At 50.1% G+C, this 25,708-nt stretch overlaps 2 protein-coding genes and 1 pseudogene across 2 annotated transcripts; all 3 read right to left on the reverse strand.

The window, feature by feature from the left end:
• Window positions 1-580: 580 nt before the first annotated feature.
• On the reverse strand, window positions 581-16,510 carry Adcy4 (adenylate cyclase 4). Its single transcript, XM_004647471.2, has 25 exons — window positions 16,175-16,510; window positions 14,634-14,831; window positions 14,366-14,527; window positions 13,661-13,810; window positions 13,147-13,295; window positions 12,959-13,070; window positions 11,996-12,123; window positions 11,700-11,858; window positions 11,339-11,471; window positions 10,975-11,148; window positions 8,275-8,318; window positions 8,055-8,141; window positions 7,771-7,840; window positions 7,332-7,429; window positions 6,662-6,746; window positions 6,415-6,552; window positions 5,711-5,821; window positions 5,275-5,459; window positions 5,063-5,147; window positions 4,388-4,546; window positions 2,401-2,547; window positions 1,971-2,078; window positions 1,746-1,860; window positions 1,300-1,424; window positions 581-1,216 (listed from the first exon to the last, which is right to left on the reverse strand). Exons 1-25 carry the CDS (start codon window positions 16,331-16,333, stop codon window positions 1,064-1,066), a joined length of 3,234 nt encoding a protein of 1,077 aa, XP_004647528.1. The 5' UTR covers window positions 16,334-16,510; the 3' UTR covers window positions 581-1,063.
• A 1,713-nt stretch (window positions 16,511-18,223) lies between these two features.
• On the reverse strand, window positions 18,224-21,271 carry Ripk3 (receptor interacting serine/threonine kinase 3). Its single transcript, XM_012513026.1, is given in 9 exon segments — window positions 18,224-18,319; window positions 19,321-19,387; window positions 19,498-19,633; window positions 19,841-19,887; window positions 20,007-20,164; window positions 20,526-20,743; window positions 20,746-20,834; window positions 20,956-21,096; window positions 21,261-21,271. Coding segments are annotated over 9 exon segments (963 nt in total).
• Window positions 21,272-23,636: 2,365 nt separating this feature from the next.
• Window positions 23,637-25,708, reverse strand: part of LOC101563917 — a 7,940-nt pseudogene continuing 5,868 nt past the window's right edge.

Below are 25,708 nucleotides of genomic sequence, written 5' to 3' on the forward strand. Positions count from 1 at the left end.
GCTCTAGGGGATTTCCTTTCTTTGCTCCATTTCCCACGGAGGGCTCACAGAAGACCCAAGTCATAGGATCTAATCTCCTAGAATTGTGACATCAGCATCCGCCAGCCTTCACCACATACCCTGGCACAGGGTGGGGGGTGAGGGTCCCCTGTGGCCACGGTAACCCCAGGAAACAAAGATTCCTGAAAGTGAGAGGGTTGAGTCATTCATTCCTAGGTAGGTTTGTGTCAGAGAACCTTTGTCCAGATTTGTTCTGACATCTCAGGAAGATGGCAGCAGTAGTGGCCGTAAAGTACTGTTTGGATGTTTTCCATAAAAAAAGAAAAGTAATAGAAACTAGGACAGCAAGCCCCCAAAAGTCCTTGTGTAACTTTTACAGTAAACCTAGCATATCAAGATATTGCCCATGTACCCCAAAGAGCAGCCAAAAAGAAGATCAATGTTTCAAGACCCATACACTGTATTACCATCTGCACAAGAGGAACAGAAGCAGGGCAGGCTCTCTGACGGGCCTGAGAACAAGGAAGCCTCAAAGTTTTCTACAAATCTTTACTAGAAAGCCTAGTGGGCCAATCCGAGTACAGCAATAGAATCAGTTTATTTCCCAGGCCACTCACTCATTCTCTTACGCAAGCACATAATAGGTAGTTATGTGGTGTTCAAATGAATACAAGTCAAATGACATTTCTGGAGATTTCTTCCAATATTTGAAGCTTGGTGTGAGGAAAAGACAAATCCTTGTTTTCAGTTATATGTCTACAATTCTGTATGATTCTATGGTATGCAACATACTGGAATCAAGTTAGGAGGTAGATAAAGAGGCTCAGGCAGTCCAGTCCTAAGCTTGTGAAAAGAATTGCTCCCAATACACTCAGGTGAGCACATGCACATGTGCGTGCACACACACACACACACACACACACACACACACACACATTCAGATTGACCTGGGAATAAATCATCCTGCTGAGGGGCAAGGTGATAATGATTCCCAGCTACATCAGCAGCTTCCGACATCAGTTAGCTCCAGACAACCTAGCAGCTCTTAGAAGGGGTGGGGGTCTCAGCTTAGAGTGGCTGAGGGAGGTCCAGTTCGTATCAGGTCTGTGTTCAGGAAGTAGGTGCAGAGCTGTCCTTTGCCTTTGACCTTGATGACACCTCGACTGTAACACGTATAGCCCAGGGACTGCAGGGCTTGGGCTGTTTCCTCAGTTACCTGCAACTGGAAGGTTGTAATGGTGTATGGTGATGGCCCTATCCTTATCCCCTTCCCCCATTCCTCCAGGGTAGCTCCGTCACCTGGATCTTGCCAAGGACTCCTGTGCTCTCCATGCGGCTGGCCACATTCACTGTGTTGCCCCATATATCATATTGTGGCTTCTGAGCCCCAATCACTCCAGCCACCACTGGTCCATGGTTCAACCCTGATAAAGGATGTGATGAAGAAGACCCTTATAAGAGGAAGTTAGAAGAGGAAGTGGGGAAGAGGAAGTGAAATGAAGTGGAGGGAAGGGAAGGTCAATGGGGCCTTAAAGGAGGAGGGTCCCTGGAGCGGAGGAATGTGGCTAGGGAAGGGAAGGAATTAAGCTTTTAGCTGTTGGCCCATCAGTTTCATGCTTCATGCAGATGAGTAAGTCTGGAGAGGGGGTGCAGGGATGATCTTGGGAGCAGCTTACAAGGGGCTTGAGTGGGGAAACTGTGGGAAAACCAGCTATCACATTGCCTTGGTATGGAGGGGGACTCACCCACACGCAGTCGGAAGTTGTTGAATGAGTGCTTGTTGATGACATCCAGCTTTGACCCCAGGGCCACTGCAAATTCCACCATGGTGCCAAGGTGGCTGCAGCTTCGCTCAGCATCCTGGTGAAGGTCCCGCCCCCAGGATGGGCCAGTGAGGGCACAAGAATGAGTCCTACTTGTGAGTCCACCAATGACAGTATGGAGAGGGATGATGAGGGAGGGAATTGTACCTGTTGTGTATCTTGTCCGGAGGTGGCATTTAAGCCCGTGGCTGCCATGTAGGTGCTACCAATGGTTTTGATCTTCTCTACTCCACTGAACTTTGGCTTGGAGAGCAGCTGTACAGAGAAGAGGAGGCTTTGTCCCCAGTGTCTCAGCTGCCCTTCCTTTCCCTCACCCAGAAGCTCAGCCTGAGGCTTTAGAAGGCTAAAGAACAAGGCTTTGGGGCTGAAGCTGGCAATGGGAAGCAGGGAGCTGGCAGTGGGCAGTGTTGTTGGAAAGTGGGGGTGGGGCATCAGAGGAGCAGTGGGAAATCTGGGATGATACTGGTGGTGGTGGATAGGAATGGCTTCTTGGACAGGAGAGTAAAGTGGAAAGGGGCACTGGTGGGAAATTCTAGAGTCCAGGACTTAGGGTCTGGGGTACCCTTGGAATTGTCACCTCATCAAAATCAGCAATTATCTCATTGAGCAGCCGCAGACATTCTAGCCCTTCATGATTGATGTTGGATTCAGAATAAAACTCCTTGAAGTCTGGGACTGACGCAAACAGCACACAAACACACTCATAGGACTGATGGTAGAGGTCCTGGGGGAGGAAGGGACACAGGAAGGGCCACTTGTCATCTGTTCACATTTCAGAGGCCTTCCTCCTGTATCCCCATTCCTAGTTTCTTTGTTCAAGAAGGATTTGGAAAGAAGGGAGAGGGGTTGGACCTGGTTACTCCAGAGATATGATTCAGGGATAGATGATTTAAAGTGTGGGGTCATTGTGACTTCAAGAAGAAAAGAGATTTGGGATCAGGATCACCTCACAGCTAAATGAAGGGACTCATTCCTGGAGTTGGGATCATATGAGTGGGAATTATTTTTATATCCTCTCATTGCTTAAATGTGTCATATCAGCTCAGTTTGTAAAGATAGGAATATAAGTTAAAGCAACAATAGGGAGTATGTATGGGACCAAGAGAAAATAAGGACAACAGGATAATCAGATCTGAGGGTGTTCACACAATGGGTGCCACAAAGTCTTTGTGAGTCCTGGATTCTGGATATAAACTTTCTAACGGCCAATGTGAACAGAGAAACAGGATCAGTTATAAGAGAAGTAACTAGAAGTAAACAGAACTGAGAAGAGACAAGAGGGTCATAAGGCTGTGAAATAGCTCCTGAAATCTTAGTATAAGACAAAAGCATTTCCATAGTAAACAGGGTCAGGTAGTGGTGGTACAAAAAGATGGTGCAACTATGTGGGTACATATCTGCCTGTGACCTTTTTGAGTGACTCACTATGGCCAGATTTTTGAGGTTCTAGAGTAGCATTGTCCAACAGAAACTTCTGCAATGGTGGAAATGGTCTATTCAGATGCACTGCTAGATACTGTGGACACTAGACACATTTGGATGTGTGTTGGAAATGCAGTCAGTACTGGAGATTGGACCCAGGGCCTTCACACTGAGCTACATCCCCAGTAGTTTTTATATATATATTTTTTGAGACAGGGTCTCACACAGTTGTTAAGTTGTCCAGGCTGGGTTCCAACTTGCAACCCTCCAGGCTCAGTCTCCTGGAATGCCAAAGTTACAGGCATGCACCACCACACTCAGGTGAATTTTAAGACTTTAGTTAATTTAAACTTAATTTGGAGTGGTCACATGTGGTTAATGGCTAGCACATTGGATAGTGCAGGTCTAGGGAGAAAGATAGACTGCATCTTTTCTGTTTGCTTTTGTTTTTTGAGACAGGGTCTCGCTACTACTTTAGACTGGCCTTGAGCTCACTATGTACCCCAGGTTGGCCTCAAACTCAAGGCGATCCCCCTGCCTCAGCCTTCTAAGTGCTGGGATTTCAGCATGGGCTATTATGCCTGGCTGGTAGACTGTATCTTGCAGAAAACTCCATCAGCACTGACCAAGCTTCTGAAAGATGTGAAATAGTCATGAGTTGGAGAAAAAAACCTTTTCTTCCATGTAAGAATCTGCAATGCAGACATTCTATACTCACTAAAGACAGAGTCTAAAATCTGGTAAAGCATCTGACAGGGGCAAGGACTTCAGTGGCAGCCTGACCCACTCCCTGGTGTGGAGTCCAGAGAGGATGAGCTAAGGGCCATGACTTTCACACAAATGTCTTCCCTGGGCCAGCCAAATAGCTCAGCAGATTAAAGCGCCTGCAAGCAGGCCCAGGGGCCAGGGGTTGAATCCCCAGGCCTGCTGTGCTGGCCCCACCCTTGGGGCATGCTGAGGAGGCAATTGAGGCTGGGCGTGGTGGTATGCACCTGTAACCCCAGCTCTTTGGGAGGCTGTAAACAGGTGGACCACTACGAGTCCAATCTAGTAATGAGACCCTGAACACCCTTCCTTAAAATTAAAAAAAAAAAAATGTTCCTATGGCACCTGGGGATCAGGGCCCAAGTCTCAGGAGTCACCTCATTGCGCCGGTTCTGGCCAATGAACTGCGGGGCCACATGCGCAGGAAGCACATTCTCCAAGAGCAGCCGAGTCAGGTTCTCCATCGTCTCTGTCTCCTCCCGCTCCTGTCTCAGTTTCTTCTTCCACAGGAAGTCCAAGCGGCAGTAATACTCATTCTGTGAGGGCCATGGAGAGAAAGCACAGGAAGCCCCAGCTCCTGTTTGTACCCCTACTGCATAATGTCTGATTTTTCAGTTTTTTTCTTCCTTTGTTTGTTTGTTTTGATTTTTTTAAGTACCAGGGACCAAAATTGGGACCTTGTGCTTGCCAAGCAGGTGCTTATGCATCTGAGCTATCTCCCCGGGCCTACATAATGTCTGAACACTCTCTATACCCAGCTTGGAGAAAAGGCTTCAGGATCTGCAAAGTAGCAAGCTAGATTCAAAGTGGGGTGTATAGAACTGGCAGCAGAATTTTATTTAAGCATGGCTTTCTCAGATTTGGCGATAGGAGGATAGTTAGGCAGATAGGGAGTGATGAGCAAGAAAGAGAGCCGCAGGGCTTGCTTAGAAGTTTCGGGTAGGCACACCATTTGAATTCAGTAAGGGTGAGGAGAAAGACCAAGTCACCAATAGGGGTGCCAGCTCCACCATTCACAGGAAGGCCCTGTGGGGCTGAGCCTCGTGGCTTACCTGCCGCGCCAGGACAAGGAGGGTGAAGAAGAAGATGAAGAAGGAGATAGCTCCCATCAACTTCGGTTCCTTCAGGACTCCTGGTCTGAAGGGGCCACAGCTCAGAGTTGGCCTTTGCTCTGTCCCTTCCTGCTGGCCTCTACTCTGCCCCTAGTGCACAGGGAGCCCTCCCCTCCCCTCCTCTTCCTCCCTTCTGTCTAGCAGACACATACCTGGAGTCCAAGTGGCCTAGGTAAAGGTGGGCGATGAGGCAGTCTGACAGCCAGGCGTGGGAGTGCAGGAAGATGGAGCAGGAAGCAGCCAGCCACAGCAGGAGCAGCACCAGCTTCAGTTCAAAGCTCATGTGCAGAAAGAGGGAACAGGAGAGGAAACCCAGCACGCAGCAGTGCATGGAGTACTGTGGGGGGTTGGCAAGAGGTCAGGAGGGAACATGTCCCATAGGCAGGGGTGGGGGATACCTGTGAGCTCCCACGGTGTCCCTCCCAGATACCTGGGCTTGTCTGAAGACAGGGGACATCATCCACACAAACACACACTGCATGTGATTTGTGTCTGTCCCAGTACACACGATGCAATGTTTTTCAACTTGAGGGAGGGCACTGAGGACAGGTCTCTGGGAGGACATCTGGGGCTGTGAGGGATACTTACAGGGACACTGATAAGAGGCAGTGACCCAGGTAGCTCCCAGGACAGGTTGAGATCCATGGAGGACACAGTGGGAGCTTGGAAAGGGCAGTCTGCTGATGCTGGTAAGAAGAACTGCAGAAGGAGATGTGAGGCTGAGGAGGCACAGGCAGCTCCTGGGTGCCCCGGTGGCTTTAGCTGGGTTTCAGCTGACCTAGGGATGAGTTCGGGCCAGACTCCTATAGAGGGGTAGATTCTGCTACTTGTGGTTGGTGAGGGAGCCCCAGCCTGAATCCCCACTGGGGAGAAGGACTGTGGGATGATGCCCTCAGCACGAGTCTGCCCTGGGTCTACTGAATCTTGCCAGCCACTTAATCTCTCTGGGCTTTAGCTTCCCCTTCTGCCTGGGGATAATTCCAGGTAGCTCTCAGGGACAAAATTCTAGGAATGATTATGCATTCTGTTAAAATCAGCCAAGGAAGCTAAGTAGCAAATATTGGCCTCCATAGGAAAGAGACGGGAAGCACATCCACCACAATGTTATTAACAGTGACTCTGCAGATGACAGGTTGTGGGAGACCTTTTTCTTTCTATGTGTACAATATTCCCACATATTCCCAACTCCCTTGGCCTGAATAGAGCTTCCCTCCCAGATCCATAGATCCCCTCTTAGTCCCCACAGGTCCAGTGTGCCCTGATAAGATGGCTAGGATCCCCTTTACCCTCACCAGGCTAGCAACAGCCATGGTGAAGATGAGGAGGATGGTGGCAATGCCCAGGGCTACTCGAAGTCCAGGCTGTGTGGTCACTAGACCTGACAGTGCAGGGAGCCAGTGCAGCAGCTTGGGACCTTTCTGGATACACCACTGTGGAGGAAACACAGTGCAGTGTCTTAGCTATGGGCCGAGGGGCCTCCATCAGCCCAGGTCATGGTCAGGGCCCCGTTCACCACTTCTACCTCCCAACCCACCTTACCGTTAGGTGCTCTGAGAAGCAGATGAAGAGAAGGAGAAGGAAGAGGAGGAAAGTGATGCTGTAAGTAAGGGCCAGAGCTGGGGGCCTGTGAAAAACAGGGGGGAGGTTGTGAGGAGCCAGAACAGGGTGTTCTGTGAGGGTACCATGCTATCTGGGTAGGAGCTGCCAGGAGGAAGTGACCAGGGGTCCCAGGTTAGCTGCTAATTTGATCAGTCCAAGCTGATCAAATACATTGTATTCTGATGGTTTCAGAGAGCTGAAGAGAAGTATTTGGATAGATCAGAAACCAATAAAGTGGGGACATCACTGAAGTCTCACAAGAGTGGCTAAGGCTGCACTAGACCAATCTCTGGGCTAAAGCTCTTTAACTCAGCTGAGTTTTGAAATAGACCTTACCAGAAGAGCTGGGAATAAGGACCTATTCTAAGCCCATTTGGACCTCTCTGGGAGCACAAGCTCCCAGAGGGGATATTGTTACACCAAAAGAAGCAGGCATATACAAGTGCACAACAATATTAAGAAGAAGGCTGGGTCTGTAGAACACGCCTCCTCTGTGGAGGAGTGCCTGAAGCTAAGGGGAAGGGCAAAGTAAGACAGAGTGGGTCAGGGCCAGAAAGGGCAAGGGGATCTGTGGAGGAGAGCTGGGGCCTACTTGCCTGTGTGCCCTTACCTGTTTGTCACCAGCATTTGGATGATGAAGTTGGACAGAAAAACCAAGAAGGCACAGGCTGTATAATATTTGAAGGTAGGGAGTGCAGAGAACCGATACTAGGAAGGAAAGGGTAGGCAGAGAGAGGCCGTGTGCTCTACTCACTGCCCTAAATGTGTCAAGCCGAGGGAAGTGGTGGGTTCCCCAGCCTCACAGCCCCACCCTTCACAGTTCTCTGTATTCCCTACCAGTTCTCCAAGGAGTTCACCCTGTTTACCACCACCAACTCAATCTATGGGATGACTTTCCTGTCTCTCTGAAAGAGACCCAAGGCTTTTGCTCCAAGGTCAAAAATTGAGCAGACCAGGGAAGGGAAAGGGCATATAAGGCTTGACCCCTCTCCAAGGCCTAGGAACTGAAATTGAGAAATCCTTTTGTGTTTCCCCCCACTCCAGCCCACCTGTTTCTCCATCTCCTTCTGTCTGAAGTACAGTGTCAGTAAGTTGAAGTCCTTTGATTGCTTCCACTGTCTGGTGAGAGGTGGTGGGTGGGAACACCAGAGAGGCCCCGGAGGGACAGGTCAGCACAGGAGGAGGCCAGAGAAAGGACAGGAGGAGGGACTAGGTGGGTCTTCCCTCTAGAACAGCCCTTTGCTTCCCTCCCAGCCCTTGGAGGAGCATCACCCCTCCCCCACCATGACTCCTTAGGGCCTCCTGGCCTCCTGGACCTCTTTGCTTTCCGTACTTCTGAGAGTTGAGCTGTTCGATGACCTGGAAGAACTTGGCATCCCCAGTGTCCAGCTCATCATCTAGTCCTCGGGGGGTCCGGCTCCTGCTCAGTGACAAACAAGCCTATCACCAAGGGGACCCTCAAAAGCATCTGAGCAAGCAGAGCAGTCCCCCAGGAAGGAAAGAGACAGGTCACCCAGTCAGCACCTCTATCAGAGTGGCTCCTATTTTCTTACCGGTCCAGGCTCCACTGAGGACTGAAGGAAGCCAGGGCCTTCTCCTGTTGGGAGAGCACATGGGGGAGAGGACAGTGAGAGTTACCGCACAGTGAGGCAACCATGTGCTGTACATCATGGTCTGCATCTGGCTCTTTCTTCTGCTTCTTTTAATTTTTAATTTTTGATACAGTGTCTCACAATACAGTTCAACTCATAGTAATCTTCCTGTCTTAGTCTATCCCCAGTGCTGAGTGCACCACCATGTCTGGTTCTGGGGCTGGCACGGCATGTGGTGCTGGGGATTGAACTTGAGACCTTGCACTTATGAGGCAGGTGCTTATGCCACTGAGCTATCTCCTCAGCCCCTATTTCTTCTGCTTCTGATGATTTTTCTCTACTCCCCTGCAACCTCATCTGTCCTTGAATTGGAAATTCAAACCCTGTTTCTTCCTAGTTTTAGAGACTCCCAGGGTCTTTCTACCCTTTACTTCTTCATTGCTTCCATCACTTAACTGGAGTCCCTCTGTCTTCTCTATGCTTCTACATGCTGTGTCCCATCTTCCCTGAAGGTTGCACAAGTTGGATGTGAGGATGATCTGTGACATGTCACCCCATTGGTTGCCAGCATTGATCCAGCTCATCTGGATGCCCCAGCAGGTGTCTCCTTCTTCCCTTACTGCTCCATGTTTGTCCCTCCTGAAGTTGACAGTTGAAGAGGAAAACCTTCACTGATGGAGAAGGACCATTTCCTTGGTCAAGAGTGTACAAGTAGCTACGCTAGAACCTCCAAACTCTCAAGATTTTACAAAGTCCAAAGACAAGGCCTTTCCCATCACCCTTGGATGCCCAAAGGTCAGGTTTAAATTGAAGTGACAATCAGAATATTCTGACTCCCCTCTGACCTTTAATGAGGTCAGCCATGCTGAGCTGAGAGGTGGCAGGGTAGCTAAGAAAGGACAGAGAAGAAAGAAAGGGAGGGAAATCAATATGCTTAGTCATTCTGTTCTTCACCCCTTAGAAATGCACAGCCAAACAGCAATGAGAAGCAAACCGATTGCTGCAGGAGAGTGAAGTTCTGAGGACCATAAGCCAGAGGGGTGCCGGCCATTTCTCCTCAAACTACCTACTGTTCCCTCACTGCCTAAGTTGAAGGCAGAGAAAACATTTTATTTCTGCCTTCTCAAGAAGTAGTCTAGTGTTTGCCATAAAGTAAGATGCTCAAAAAATGGGAAGGGGTGCTAGGGTGCTGGGGATACAGTTCAAGGGTAGAACACTTGCCCAATATGCATGAGGCCCTAGGTTTGATCCCCGGCACTGAAAAAAAAAAAAAAAAGTGGAGGAGATGGATGGGTGAATGGTACCCACCAGTACAAACACTGCTCTCCTACTCCTAAGTTCCACATCATTTAAGAGGAGGTTGACGGTGATTCTCAGGATTTCATTTGAGTCCCTAGAAGAATTCATGAGCTGCTGAGGTCCTGATTCAGGAGATACCTTTGAACAGGGGTGACTGCTCCTCCTGCCTGATGCTTCCAGGCCTGTACACGGTGGAGAGTGGCAGGACCTCTGGCATGGGCTCTGGTAGGTGCTCCTATCACAGGACTTGCTCCCAAGGTCACCTCACAGAGCTTGCAGTCTCGGAGTTTTTAGCAACCCCACCCCCATCCTGGAGAGCTCATCCTGCAGCAGTCAGCAGGGCCTTGGATTCTTCCTTCCTCTCCCTCCTGCCAGTTTAACCCTCAGTCCTCCCCTGCATCACCACTGCTAGTGTCACCTCACTGTTTGCTTATCTCTGGCCTTCTTTCTTCCTAGATAGGAACGGAGGGGGATGGAACACAGAAAGAGTACTGTGAGACACCCCTTCAGTCTCAGTGATCTATCCAGTCAAGAAGACTGGGAAGACTTGCAGAAAGGTGATTTGGCTTGAACAGATTTCAGGAAGGGTGAGTAAGATGGTGGACAACCAGCTGAGGGGACAGGACCTTATTAACCCTATGCATATCTTTAGGAACATGACCTGGGCCCCTGCATGAGGCAACTCTAGCAGTTCATCACTGAGCATAAACTCAAAGAGCCTGCTTGGGCACAGATCCTCCACCAGCTAGGGGTCACTGTGTGCATTGTGGTACTACGCATAGGATTTGACAGTGACTGAATTTACTAACCTAGATTCACGTAAACAAGGGCTAGCCTCCCCTCCATCCAGTCTGCTAATGGTGGCTTCCTTTTGCATGTGTGATTCTTACTCATATCACACTACCCATGCATAAATGCTGAGTGGGGGCAACAATGTCCTTTTCTCCTCTTTCCATTTTCCCAATTCTAATGGGGATTAAAAGAAAGCATGCATTTATAGGAACTGAATTAAAGACATTTCCTGGTAGCATGGGTATGCAGCACTGGAATCAGAATGAGGACGTGGAGTCTACTACTTTTGGGGTGTCAGGAAAGGGGAGATTGAGGTGCAATGGACATTCTATCTACAGGGATCCTGCATCTTCTCTGAGGTGAGTACAGAGAGTAGTGAGCTTTGCTTTTTTCTGCAAGGAAAGGCACAGAGGAGGCTAAACTAGCACCTGGGGTGGCCAGACAGTTCAGGACCTTGTCAGTACACTTGTGACTCACTGGTGAGGAGTAGGGGAAGCTGAGAGTGGAGCCCGAGGACAAGGAGGGTCAGTTTACTCTGAGTGTGGGCATTCATAATAGCAGTTCACATACCGGGAGAGGAGTTGAGGTGGACACAGGGCTGTCTATGTGGCTCAGGTGGGCGAAAGGCTTGGCTGCACCCCAGGACTCCAGGTAGCGGGTCATCAGCAGTGATGGGCGCATTGTGTGGCCCTCCAGAGAGAACAGTAAGCCTCCTGTGGTGCCCTTCTCATCCTCTTCCTCAGCCTGAGGCATATGAAGTCTGAGAATAAAGGTTGTGTGCTTCTGCTTTCCCCCTACATCCCTGAGAGGCTTGTGCCTCTCGCTTGCTCACTAGGACCCAAGAACTCAAACTCTAGCATAGCAGATGTGATGAGGCCTGCTGACATGGGTGGTTTGTATGGGTCAGTCTGTCTGGTCCAGGCTGGGCTTTTACCCGAGGATCAATGACCAGGTACGTAGGCTCCCCCAGCTCCCGAAGGTATGGGTCTCGTTGTTCCATGGCTGCATCCTCCACAGCATAGGCCCCTGCCAACAGGGCCAGGGTAGCCCCTGTGATATGCACTCGCCTAGAGGGGGACAGTGGGAGTCAGCAGAGAGGCACTCCAGACCCTCATTTCTTTCGAAGAGCACTGCTTGTAGTGTGACTTAAGAAAAGGTCTATATTACAGGAGGTGCCTCCCAGCTACCCTCCCTGCACCCTAGAATCTCCCTGAGCCCCACACAGGGCTGCACTAATCTTAAGTAACTACGAAAAGGGTGGTAGCTGGTGGGAGGCCTGGGGCCCCAGATCTCACCCTGGCACACCGCTCGCCTCCATGTGGTTGGCCCGTGTGACATCATGGGACCAGACATCATACTGCCACTTCTGCAGCCCAATGACTCCACAAAGCACGCTGCCAGAGTGCACACCCACACGCATGTTGATATCCACGCCTGTGGCTGCCCGCAGTTTCCTAAGCACAGTGTGCGGAGGGCAAGCTGAGTCCTGCTTTAAGCCCTGTGCGTAAGGCAGGCTTCCTCCTCTCAAGGAGGCTTCTATCACCCACCTGCCCTCCTCCACATCCATCCATCCATTCCCACAGAAGCTGACCTGATGGCACGGCACATGTCCAGCCCCATGCGCACGCAGTTGATGGCATGGTCTGGCAATGAGAGCGGCAGTCCAGAGACACAGTAGTAGCAGTCTCCCAGGATTTTGATCCGCATGCATTCGTGCTCCTGGGAGTGTGTGTGTGGGTGTGTAGAGGAACCTGGTTAGAAGCCAGAGAGGTAGGAGGGAGTTGGGAAAAGAGGGGAGCAAGAGTGGTACTCCTGAAGGACTTCCAAGGTTGAGACATAGTGAGCTTTGCCTTTCTCTGCAAGGAAGGGCAGAGAGGAGGCTGAACTAGTTCCTGGGGTGGGACAGTTCAAATACTTGGGATGTCACAAGTACTCTGGTGACTCACTGGTGAGGAATAGGAGAAGGTGAGAGTGGAGCCCGAGGACAAGGAGGGTTGGTTTATTCTGAGTGTGGGCGTTCATAATAGGGTCAGATCTAGGGACTCCCTTAATTTGGTATGGGACTACTGAAGTGTCTCCTAAGGATATGTTCTCAGAAGAGATTCCCAAGGGCTGGGGTATCCGTGGCTCTCCCCAGTTTTGGCACATGTATATTGTACACAGACTGGAAGTAGTCTAGGACTAAAGGACCTGAAGGAGGATCCCAAAAGGGGTTGTACCCCTGGGGTTTGAGTAGGTGCTGAGCTGTATTTACAGAAGGAAGAAATTTCTCATGGAAGAGCCTCTCCAGGTTGGAACACCTGTTTATGACTGAAGATTTTGGATGCAACATCTTGAGACACCTGTGCTGGAGCATTTTTAGGGGCACCATAGTTGGGACATTGGTGGTATCAAGAGGTCTCTCCACATTTGAAGAGTAAGTGAGCAGCTCATGTCTGGGAATGTCTGAGAGGGTTTCCCACTTCCTCTAGGGTCATAGCAGAGAGAAGCTTCCTTCCCTTGGAAGGATGGGGTGTTTGGGAGATCCTGGGTGGAAAGGGAGGCCCCCTCTGACCTTGGCGATCTGGTCAAACTTGCCGAAGAGCTCATTGAGCATGAGTACCAGCTCCTTGGGGGAGCACTCACTGGCCAGCCGTGTGAAGCCCACGATGTCAGCATACAGCACACTGCACAGGGAAGATCTTGTTAATGGGGCCAGGGACTCAGTCCATGGCCCTCCTCTCTGGTCACCCTTCCTCATACCTTACTCCTTGGTGCCTCTTCACATAGAGGCTATGGAAGTTATTGGCATTTTCTGGCTGTGACCCCTGTCCAGCCTGCAGCCGTGCCATGATCTCTGCTTTCATCTCTTGGGCCAGGTAGGCAGGAAGGATTGACAAGAGAAGGTGTTCCTGGGGAAGGTCACTGTGAGCACCAACCCTCCCATACTTAGCCCTCCAAGCCACCCAGAAGCCCACACTGCTTCCCCCCAGTGTGCTCCGCTCAGGCCTGCCTGTTCCAGCACCCCACTCCACTCTTTTGGGACTTAATACTCTGTACCAACACCTAAACTATAGTTCTTCATTCAATATAATGTCCTGAAGTGCTTTGAGCCTAGTGACAATGTTGGGCAATAACCACATTTTATACAAGAGGGGAAACACCACAGAAGGTCAAGAAACTTGTTCAAAGTGACTGGGCTTGTGAAAGAGCCCATGTGTAATGTAAACAATTCCCTCTGAGCACGGGCCCAAGCTGCCTCCCAGGCCTAGCTGACCTGGTGCTTTTTCTCTGTGTCCAGTCTCCGGCGAGAGTGCAGGGAACTCAGTGCTTCCCGGAAGGTGGCGCGCAGCGCCCGCTCCATCAGCGCCTTGTGGTATGCCCCCACCACATTCCCACACAGGAACAGCACTGCATTTGCTGTCAGCTGTGGGTGAGGGCTGGCTTCAGAAGGAGCAGGACCAGGGGAGGTCAGGATGTCTGTAGCTGAACTTGTTTTCCAGGACAGGATGGGGAGGGCCTGGCTCTACATTTGGGGATCCAAGCATCACAGAGCAAGTGATGCCACCTTGTGAGGTACCCAGTGTCTCCCCTCCTGGTGGTCTCTGCTCTAGACTCTTGGCTGGTGGGCCAACATGGCATCTTAGGTCTAGAAATCTTTACAATTTGCATGTACTTTTCCTTTACCCAGGATACCACTTCACCATCCTCATCCCCCGTCTCCACCATAGCTGTTCAAAACTACTCAAGTCCTGATTTTCATGCTTTGTTATCTGCTTCTGCTTCCACACCCTTCTCTCTTGCCTGTGGGTGCAGAGCCCTCTTCTGGTATCAGTTGGTGGGTTGTCCTGCTGTGCCTGCAGCAGGAGGACACTGTCCAGGTCCCAGGATCCTGCACCTTCTGTTATACCCAACCTTACAATCACAGCTCAGTAAACACTCAGCTGGCCCAGGGCACTGCCTGTACTCTTTGCAGGCTTACCTGTGGCAGCAGCGCAGGTCGGGAGTCCGGCTGTGGCCCAAGGTAGAGCCCGAGAACCAGCAAGTGTGAGAGTGAGGCGGTAAGGCCTGCAACAGCAGCTTCCCACATGCCCAAGGGCAGCATGGCATACACAGTGAAGATGATGAAGAGGAAAAAGGACACCTGGAGCAGGTGCAGGAAGCTGAAGGCTCACATAGCTTCCCCATTCCTGGCCTGGCTCCCCCATTGCTGGCTGGCTCCCCCATTCCTGGCCTGCCATCCTTCTTACCTGGTCCCAGGCACTCACGATGCCTCCAGTAAACAGGAAGCCTTGGCCCAGAGCCAGCAATGCAGCCCACACAAGTCCAGACAGGGGTCGTGTCCAGCGCTGCAGTTGCTGCTCACGAGAAGCCAGGCCCAGCAGCAGTGAGAAGCCGCCCAAAGCACATAGCACCGTGGTAAAGAAGCCTGGGTCTGAGGTCAGCTCCTGCAGGGAAGAGTGTGTGTGATGAATTGGATGGAAGCTTAGGGCACTTAATCAAAGATGAGAAGCCGATTAGATAGAGGAAGAGTAAGCAGCTCCCCAGACATTTTTGAAAAATGTCTCAAACAGCAAAGGAAGCACAGCACTTATGTTAGCCCTGCATAAATAATTTGCACCATAAGAAACTGCCAGCGGGGCACAGGCAGGGGTGCACACTTGTAATCTGGGAGGCAGAATGCCCCTGGGTTTGAACCCCCTGATGGCTGGGGCCATACCTTCAATGACAAGGCCCAGGGTTCAATCCTTAGTATCAGGGAGGGAAAGGTTTCATCCTTTTGTTTTAATCAGCAGTGTTAACAGTGTCATATGGTTCAATGTATTATCTCGCTTGCATGCTGCTGCAGAACCAGGGACAGTTAACAGAATAGCCACTTTCAACCCCTTCTTGTGTATCTGTAAATCCATGGCCTTTCCACGTCTCAGTTTTAACTGTCACACAAGAATTGTGGCAACCCCTGTTGTCCGGAAGCAACCGACAGACTTTAGCTCACACGATGACACTAAGGAATGAATGTCAGCAAATCAGGGTAATTTGTACAGGATAAACTTGGGACAGCTGACGGGAGGCGTAGCTTGAGGCTTCTGGGACCGCACGCAGCAGCTCTTGTACAGCAGAGGGCGCTCTTCCCGGCACCCTCTGAGTGTAGAACGTCGGGGTTCCGTCACCTGCCTCTGCTCTGGCAAATCCCTCAGCTATTCCCGCCCTTTGTCCCCACCTCTTTCCCGACTTTGGGTGGAGCAGCAAGGGCTGGCCACACTCATTTGATTTTCCCACCTTGCCTGCGAGAAAGCAAGGAGGGAAAGCCTGGAGCAGGACATTTCCAGATACGGAATTGAGATTGTTTTCCTCCTCAAAGAGAGCCTGAAAATGGGTCGATTTGAGGGTCTCCCTGCGGGTTGAATGAAGGGGCCATCTGAATATTGGGTACAACTGCCCCACATTGCCAAGAAGGGAGAAAAAAGCAGGAAATGAATTCCCACGGGGGCTTGAGTAGCATTTCCCCTCTGGAAAATTGGAAAATCTGGTGTTGGATTTAGTATTCTAGAACTGGGGGAGCACAGAAACTCCTGAGGTCTGTGAGAACCCGGAGAGAAATGAGAAGCATTCTGGACCCAAGACAGCAGGGCCTGAGCCTGCCTGGGGTCTCATTAGTTCGAAGCAGGCCGTTTCTCTGGCTCCCAGGGGGGGAAAAAAAAAAAAAAAAAGCATGGCAAAGAAACTCCTCTAACCGATCCCCAAAGCGACCCCGCGGCCAGGGCTCCCTCCCGCCGCAATGCCCGCTCACCCTGCCGCTCGCCCAGGCCACGGCGAGCAGCGCCAGGAGAGCGCAGAGCACGATGGCCAGCAGCAGCAGCAGCAGCGGGTACTGCTGGCTCAGGCTGTAGTAGGTCTCGTAGAAGAGGTCCTCGCTGGGGGGCGGCCGGGGGCTGAAGAGGCGGGCCATGGTCTCCGCCGCCCGGGCCGCAGGCCTCCGGCGGGCCGAGCGCGGAGTGCGTGCCGGGGGCTCCACCGCGCCTCTCTTCTCACCTGCGCCAAGGCCGCAACCCCGCCGGGCGCTCCCGACGGCCGCCCCCTCCCGCGAGCCCAGCCACCCAGAGAGATGCCCGGACTTGGGGCGGACGCGAGGGGGCCGGGGTCGTCTTTCCTCAGCTCACGGCTCGCAGCGCAGCCCAGAGCGCGGGTGGCGGGTCGCGCTCACCCGCTCCGAGCTGGTCTCAGATCCCAGGCGCCAGGCTCTGCCCTCCGGCGCCACGGCCCCCTCCCACTTCCCCGGCGGGACGCCCAGCCCCTTCCCGTGCAGGAGCACTCCCGGCCTCCCCTCAGTCCACCCCCTCGGATCTTCTCATCATGGCCTTCCCTCCTTGGTCCCCGCAAGGGCAGGGAGTAGCAGACCGTGGGAGAGAGGTGAGGGGCAGTCCTAAGGGGATGTGTCAAACTACAGTCAGGACGGAAAGGTATGGGGAGGAGGACTGGGGTTGCCTGGTGAGGCTACCAGAAGAGCCCAGGCCCCGTATCAGATGGGGTCGAGGTCTAAGTCAGGGTAGGGGCCCTCATTCTTCTCCACTCCCACCTCACAGGCAGCAGCTCTGTCAGAGTCTGAACGGTTCTTACTCCTGCCACCTCCAGCTCCAGGGCAGGCTGTATTCTGCGTAGCTTCCTGGGCCTATAGCTTTCCGTTCCCCAGTGCTATCTGAGAATCATAATGGCTCACCACTGTAATCCCAGAATTTTGGGAGGATGAAGCAGGAGGATTTCAGAATTGAGCCCAGCCTGGGCAGCTTAGTTTAGTGAGACTGTCTCAAAATACGAAAAATAAAAATAAAAGGCTGGGGATATAGCTCACTGCTAAGACTCTCAATCTCCAGTACCAGAAAAAAAAAAAAAAAAAAAAAAAGGAGCTCTAACACCTAGAAAGCATGGTGAGAGTATGTGACCCTGTGGGTGGAGGGTGGTGACAACAGGGGAGGGGACCTGGAGAGCCGGGGGCTTCCAGTACCGGCACCTGCAAGTTCCCATAGAGCCACCCCTCCCATTCCCAAGGGGCCTGATTTAGACAGTCTTCAGGTCCAGAAGAAAAGGCAGGCTGTGGGACCCTGAGCTCTACCCTCCCCCACCCCCAGTCTAGGCCTAAGGTGGGGTCTGCAGTGAGCTCTCGAGGAAGTGATTCACCCCGGGACCCAGGAAGCCAGGCCTCCAGGATTCCTTCCTGCTACCAGCCCCCAGTGTCCCCTTCCTGCCTTACTGCAGCACCTCTTTTCCTCCAGGCTGTTAGCCCCTGGCCCCCATCCTTATCACCACACCCCTTCCAGGCCTCAGACTCCGGTGTCTGCCTTCCGCTAACTTTCAAATGTGTTTATTGACTTGGTTTGGATGTAGGTGGGACCACACTTGAAGAAAGAAGAGGGCTGCAGGAGGTGCCGCTGGCTGTGTCAAGTCCTACGGGCAGCCTGGGAGGTGCTTCAGTTCCCACTTTATGCGGGCCATGTGACCCATGCCACATTTTGGTTTCTGGCAGGCCTTCTTTCAAACCTACTTCTGAGGGTGCTGCCCCCTCCTACCCATACTAAAGGGTATTGAGTGCTGCTTAGGCAAGGTGGCTGTCGGGTATACTGTCATGTTGTTGCTTCCAAACTGCACATAACTGCTCTTGTATATACTTGGTACTTTTAAGAAAAAGAATGGTGGTGGTGAAAGGATTCAGATGCAATTAGCAGGTTCACTGGGGAAGAGAGCAGTGACACCTAGTGTTCATCGGGGGAAAAGCAAGAAGGGAACTTGCCTGTCAGTGGTATTTCCCGACCCTTATCTTTCAGGCTGCCCATTCATCCACAGCTCAGGAAAAGTAACAGCTGATATCTGGGGTTTTGTGCTGGGAGACAATTTTGGCCGCCATAGCAGCAACAGTACTGAGAGGCTCACAGATCCGGTGCTGGGGGTAGGCAGAACACCCAAAGGCAAAACCTTGCTTTGCTGTAAGACCTCAGCAGCAGCATCTCCTAGTGGGTGTCAGTTTCTTCATTTATGAAGTTAGAAAATTGTGCTTTTCCCTGCCCCTCACATGCCCTGGGCCAATATTAGGTATTAAGGAAGGAGGTGGTGGAAAATTTAGTAGGGGAAGGGAATGCGGTGGGGAATGTGTACCTACCTGTTTGCGGATTTGGCTCTGGAACCCTGGAGGATGCCTTGCTATTCTGACCTTTACCTCCCTACAAATGACACAGCTGTCAGGCCTCCTGTGCAGGAGCCCAGTTCCTCTGCTGCGTACATCAGCCATCAGCCCCAAGTGTTTCCTGCTAAGGGAACAGAGGTTCCAGAAATCCTAGATCATCCCGTAGGAGGCCAATGTCTCACCTGATTCCTTTGGGATCCAGGACTTGGAATTCCAGTTAGAATGGGCCTGTCTGTCTGATTTCTGAAAATGAGGTCTCTGGAGTTCGGAGATTTTGGTCCTTTGAATATGAAGAGGTCCTAGCTCTCCTGGCATGCTGAACCTGCTCTCCCTGTGCCCTGCTCTCCTCAGTTAGGAGGGGAAGCCCCCTGTGTATTTTTCAGGAACTGGGATGGGGGGACTGCTTCAGCTTCAGGCAGTTCAGACTCAGAAAACATGGATTCAGTCTACGAGGATCAGCTTCCGGTGGCTCCCCCCATTCATTTGCTTCCCTCCTTGACTTGGCTGTGGGGTAGATGACCTCCTATTGCTGTGTCTGTGCAGACAAATTTTGTCACCTGCAGAGACAGGAGGAGCTTGTGGGGCCTGAGTTGGAAGAATCAGAGTAAATATACCTGGTAACTCGGCGGTAGGGTGGGGAGGGCAAGGATAAAGGTGAGGGCATACACAACAATGCTCAGAAGGGAGTCCCTGGATGGCCATGGAGCCATGTGTGCCAGCCTTGGCCAGATGCTAAGTGGTAGATGGAGTTTGTCACTCACTTCCAGGATGGCAGCATCCACATTGCCATGTGCCCCCAACAGGCCTTTTTGGTTGTTTCCTGGCATTCTGAGAAATGGCGGATTAGGTTGCAGGTGGGCAGAGCACCCATTCTTGGGAAAAGCTCCCTGCTCACAGAACCAAGCCTCCTCCAGCTGCTAGTGAAGTGGCTGGCTCACCTGGGAAGAGGAGCCCTGTCACCGGGCTCATGGCTCCAGCTGCGCTGCATCAGCTTCTTCAGTTCTTCCAAGCCTGGAGTCTCAGGGCTGGACAGAGGCAGTTCAGTCATTAGGGCTTGGATCTGCTTCTTAGTTACTATCAGTGGTATCTGCACCACCACTGATAGTAACTGCACCACAGATCAGTGGTATCTGCACCACCACTGGGGTGGGGTGGGAGGGTGACAGAAAAAGCACTCAGGGTGTGAGGGTACTAGTCCCCTTGAGTAGCTAAGCTGGAACGGGAAGGACTCAAGACTTTCAGGAGGAGACCACCTGGGGTTAAGGACCCCCAAATTCTTACCCTCAGGTTCTCTTCCTGCTCATAATGCCCATATGAGGATCCCAAAGCTGCAGGAGATACAGGTGGATAAGTGGCCAACCACTGGCAAGACTCTTTTCCTACATACCACTCCCCAAAAGGGCCTCCTGAGAGGTGTAGAAATCTGGGATGTGTGTTTGGGGCAGGCATCTTACTGTAGACATCACTGGCCTTGGAAGCCTTCTTGTTTATATCAGCCAATAATTCTGGAGCCAAGTAAGCCAGGGTATCCCTTGGCTGCTGGGTTTCACACCCTGTTCCTGACTGTGATGGTCCCTGAAATGTGGAGAGGCCAAAATCTGCCACCTGCAAAGGAAGGGAAGGAGGAAGAATTGAATGTAGTGGGCCAGACAGCCTCTAGAATCCTCCCCTCCCTTCTTGCAGAAGGTGCAGGGCTTATTTTCTAAAGGAAGTAAGAAAAGCTAGAATCAGTAGGGGCTTGAGTGGGAGAGACAGGCCTCCTGCGGGTGGGTCTGGGTCACGTGGTAAAAGCACAGCTTCCTTCATGACAGGCCGGAGGCTCCTGGGCTAAGTTGGCTGCCATGGCTATTCAATAACCAGGGCCACCACAGGCCCTGTAGCCAGTGGGAGGGGCGGGGGCAGCCCAGAGGGTGGGAGTAGTGGTGGAAGCTTCTCCCAAGGGTGGGCTGGGTGTGGATGGGCTGACCTTGGCATGCAGATTTGTGTCTAGCAAGACACTGGAGGGCTTGAGGTCCTAGTGCAGGAGCACTGAGTTCAGACTGTGCAGATAATTCATCCCAAGCACCACTTCCTGCAGTAGGCAACAGAGGAACAGCCAGGGCCCTGGCCAATCCCTGCATAGCAGCCCGGATAGGGAGCCATTCTCCATAAGTTGTGTCACCAGAGCTGGCCTAGACATGCCATCCACTGCAGGCTCTTTGTCTCTCCTAGCAGTCTTAACACGTACTGGTTATTCAGACTTGTGATGGTTTTCACCTCCTTGGATATCGCGTCTCTAAAGAGGAAGTTACATCATGCTTGTTTTCTGGAAGATCTATCCCTTCCCCTTTGGGCAGGTAGCACAGCAGTTCCTCCCCCTTGGCCAGACCTCCTGGGCTCTGCGCAGGGACACTCACGAATGCATGATCTTGGCAGCCGCATCGCAGTCCCACTTCCTATACTGTGCCCGGAGCACTGTGCCAAACCCACCTTCGCTTACAAAGTCTGGGTTCTTTAGGTTCTCAGAGGACACCAGAGAGGCAGAGACACTGATGAGCCTGAGAAAGGGGTCTTGTCCGCCAGCCAGCAGCCAGACCCCTCACTGACCTCTAGGGCTAGTGACTCTCACCATCTGTCAGTCTCCAATTTCCAGCCCTGTCACTGGGTCCCTGGCAGTGGCAGGATCTTCTCTGAGTGTCTCTGCAGAGTGCCCTCATCCTACCTTCTATTCATAGCTTTCGAGACATCAGGTTGGCAGCTGCAAGAGACTTCTGAAAGTTGTAAGCCAGCAGATGCAGTGGTTCTGGAGCTGGGCTTCTCTTGCCTGTGGGAGTAGACAGGAGCTATAGAGGGGTCACTCTAGGTCAAGGCACAGATTTCCCTTCCTAGGTCATGTCCCCTACAAAGGGTGACCAACACATTTCTTTTGCCCATAGGCTCTCCTACAATCCTACCCTGCCCCAGGCAGGGCAGAAGGAAGTGTGCGTTGGGGGTAGAATTTCCTGTACACATGCTGTGGGCATAGCCAGTCTATCTGTAGCTGGCCATCAACTCTGGGTGGAGTCTTCACCTTCCAGGAACCCACAGTTAACTCCCTGAACATCCCACTGTTCCCTGCGCCAACAGATGTCCAGCTCCAACACCTGCCAGGATGTGGGGAGGGAGGTTTTATGGTTCTATGATTAGGAGGACTTTTTGATTCTAAGACTCAACTTTCCCACAGCTGCCCTAAGATCACATCTAACACTCCTGTAAAGCTTACTATGTGCCCAGTGAGCTTATTTCATTTTACATCAACCCTAAGGGTATAGGTACTGCTTTTATTATGTTTTCATAAATAAGGAAACTGAGGCACTGACTGTGTAAATACCTTACCCAAGTATATGTGGAAATGACAAAGAACCTGGCTCTGAATCATCAAGTTACTCTATTTTCATACAGGCTTCCAGCTTGTGCCATTCCACTGGTGATGCAGGTGGTTGGGGGATAGATACATTCATCAGTGCAGTGAAGGTCCCTGTCTCTCTTCCTGCCTAGGGCCTGACCACTGCTCTTGCTGAGGCAAGTGCCTGCCATTGGCAGGGATTGGTGCACTCCATCAGCAGGAGCTCCTGGAGCTGGAAGACTGAGACCCTCTCCCAGAGCACTGTGTTCAGGCCACGTGTGTTGGCTACCCAGACATATCTCAGTGCTTCCTGCAGATGGCCCAGATGACAGCTTCTCCATGCAAAATACCCTGATTAGTCCCTGTTCCTGTCAAGCATATGCTTTGGATGAGGGCCTTTGAGAACTCAGGAACCTGGAGGAGCCTTAAGGATTTAGGGTGGACGAAAGGCTGTGGACTGTGTTAGCTCTCTCTGAAAAGTGCTCCCTTTGTTTCATGCTTTTCATTCTGTCCAGTGGTCCAAGAGCTGTGCTGGTGGGAGAAGTGCCCGGCAGCTTGCTGTGGTTTCTAGAGTTAACTGCAAACTGCAGACACCTGCACCACGGATTTTGGTGAGGTCCGCTCATGGTGTGCAGGAGCTACTTAGGAATCCTTAGACTGTAGTTTCCCAAAAAGCCACTGCATGTTAAGTGACCAGTATATATTTAGAAGCAGTGTACAGAAGCAGCTTACAAAGAAAGAAAAATCAAACCAGTTACTTTGCTATGTAGTTCTTCTTTACAACTAAAGCAAAACAAAAAGGAGGGGCATCCTGCTTTAACAGAAATGTTAGAAAAATAAGCAGATACATTTCCTTCTCTGTAATAGTCAAAAAAAGCACAATAAATTTAATTTTACTGACAAAAATTGGATGTTGACTTACATGTATTCATTAGAAAGACAGTAGGCTATCATATTAACAAGAACCTAGCTTCCCTGTCCTCCTCTGGTGCTCTGAGTTTTAGCTCACAGGTAACAAACACCAAGTTAGTTGTCCCAGGCCCAAGGCTGAGTTGAATTCTGCATTATTCATGGCTGTGTTTAGCGTTAAGTAGAAAGTAATTCTGAAAGGCTGAAGCTTTTCTCTGCTTGTTCTGTTAGTCCATAAATTCTTTTTTTATTTATTTATTTTTTTCATGTGCTTATCTAATATTTTATTTTATTTATTTTATTTTTTTTGTTTTTTGTTTTTGTTTTTTTTTCAAAGTTTTATTGATAAACATATAGCAATGAGACAGTTTCAAATCAAATCGAAAGTACAGTTTCAACAAATAATACACTGCATATATTCTTCTTAGTGGTTAATTGCTGTACAAGATGCAGACTTGTGATCCTACTTACAAACACCATTAGAATAAATCATTCTATTCATTAAGAGAATGCAACTATATATCTATCCCAACCACTTTGAATACAGATACAAAATGGACATTCATAGTTATACCCCAATTTTTTAAAGTTCCGTTGTTCAATATTATAGGTGTGTAAACTCAGCAAAATATTCTAAAAGAGTCCAGTAGCCCATAATAGCATTATGTCTTTCTTTTTTAAACAGTAGGAAGAATTTATTGAGATAAGGAAAGCTTCTGTCTGAGAGGGACAGAAGGAAGCCCAGAAGGTGGGTTGTCCTGTTAGTCCATAAATTCTCTGCTACCTGTGGCACAAGCTTCATGCTCAGACTTCCACTTCAGGAGCTGAAGAATGGATGGACCTGCATTTTCTGAAGTTTCCTCTAGTTACTGTTCAGTTCTCTCTGGCAAGATAATCTTTGGCGTTGGCAGTTCACCACTATCTTCTCCAGGATTCACACATTTCCAAAGGCCACAGGTTTTTTCTGCCACAGTGTGCCACAGTCAGTATTCCACCTTCAGAACCACTGACAGAGTTCTCCACAGGACTCAGTCTCACACATTGAATAGAACCAAAATGTTCTTTGTAGGGTTCTAATTCTCCACATTATCATGATACTTATTATAAGTCTTAAAACTTCACTACCTACAGAGAGCAATTCTTTCTCAGGATGAGGTGATGCAGAATTCATGGCTGCGGGTACTTCAAAGGGTTTCACAGGGTCCAAAGTTACTGCACTACAAAAAGCATTAGATCATAGTATAACCAGGATCTCTTCCTCAGAAATATATTCCACACTCCTAAAGGACACGTTAAAATTTAAATTGCACTTCTGTCATGGTAGCATGATCCCAAGAGCAAACGGTTTTATCACCAGCTGAAAGAATCTGTTTACCTTCATTACATCAGCTTGCTTTCTTTCTTCCTTTCTTTCTTTCTTTCTTCCTTCCTTCCTTCCTTTCTTTCTTTCTTTCTTTCTTTCTTTCTTTCTTTCTTTCTTTCTTTCTTTCTTTCTTTCTTTTTTCTTTCTTTCTTTCTTTCTTTCTTTCTTTCTTTCTTTCTTTCTTTCTTTTTCTTTTTTAATGTATTTGGTAGCTCAGCACACCTGAGGGCAGGGCTAGCATGGCATGTAGTGTCAGGAATTGGAAAAAAAAAAATCAAACCCCAGTCTCTGCAGGCACTTAGTCTGTTGAGCTATCTCTCTCTGGTCTTGTATCAACTTTTTAATGCCACAGATATATGATCACTGATTTCCTTAGGTTCTGCTTCAGGTTTGTTCATATGTAACAGTTTATCCTGTACTCTATTAGCAAGTAATTGCTACTTTGTGTGAAATCCACAGTGAGGCAGAGCCAGCAATTCACCTCTGGAGACAGCACCCCACCTTTTGGCTGTGAAATCTGCAGCTGCTGGAGCTGCTTCCTTATTCAGTGTTGCACCGCAAACAGCAACCTTGTGACCCCCAAGTGTTCTAATGCAATCTCCTGTAGCATTTCCCTGGTGTAACATAGGTTTAGCATCTTTGCAAGAACTGATAGAGAAAGACCCATAAGGCATGATGCCACTGAAGGCCAAGTCAAGCACAGGCTGTACCTGGCTGGAGAGCTAAGCAGCAAAGAATGTGCTCTTAGCTAGGACAGGAAACAAAAAGGGGAGATTGAGAGGTTAGAGAAAGGCTGAGGAGGGAGGGGGAAGGGAGGCTGGAGGGGGAAGTGGAGACACGCATTGTCCACACCAGTCAATCTTTAAATTAAAAAAAAAAAAAAAAAGAATTAATCACGGTAATTGTAACATTGCCACCAATATCCCTCCAAATAATCACCATGCCATTGCTTTAGACACACCCATGGCATTGTTCTCACCACTTTCTATAGTAGTTCTGGAGCTTCTCCTTTGTGTCTTTTGTGGTATCCTGGCTTCCTCCATGTCCTGAACTGACTCAAGTGCTTTCCTTTCATGGTTGTTTTGACTTTGGAGAAGAACCAGAAGTGCAGAGCCAGACCCAGTGCATGAGGTGGGTGTGGGACAAACGCAATTTTTCTTTTTCTTTTTCTGTTTTTTTGTTTTTTTTTTTGCGATGTAGTCTCACTATGTGTCTTTCAGGCCAATTTTAACCTCACTATGTAGCCCAACCTTGAACTCTTGGAGATCCTCCTGCCTCAGCTTCCCAATTACTGGGATTAAAAATGTACACCACCATGCCTGACACAAAAGTAATGTTTTTATGAGTCTGCTTTTCCATTGGATGACCCCCAGAAGCAGCATTCACCATATATCTATATCTAGATCTATATCTAGATCTAGATATAGATCTAGATATAGATATAGACATATATATCTCACTATATATATATCTCACTATATATATATCTCACTATATATATATATCTCACTAT

This window comes from Octodon degus, unplaced genomic scaffold (genome assembly GCF_000260255.1).
Source record: "Octodon degus isolate 3935 unplaced genomic scaffold, OctDeg1.0 scaffold00307, whole genome shotgun sequence".
In the NCBI taxonomy this organism is placed as follows: Eukaryota; Metazoa; Chordata; class Mammalia; order Rodentia; family Octodontidae; genus Octodon; species Octodon degus.

What these genes read in the sequence shown, in the direction of transcription:
- Adcy4 (XM_004647471.2), bottom strand. Translation starts at nt 16,333, where the DNA reads ATGGCCCGCCTCTTCAGCCCCCGGCCGCCCCCCAGCGAGGACCTCTTC. An exon ending in ACACAGAGAAAAAGCACCAG is followed by an intron (nt 13,296 to 13,660) that starts GTCAGCTAGGCC and finishes GACCTTCCCCAG; the next exon opens with GAACACCTTCTCTTGTCAAT. An exon ending in CCACCTCAACTCCTCTCCCG is followed by an intron (nt 8,319 to 10,974) that starts GTATGTGAACTG and finishes CTCTCCCAACAG; the next exon opens with GAGAAGGCCCTGGCTTCCTT.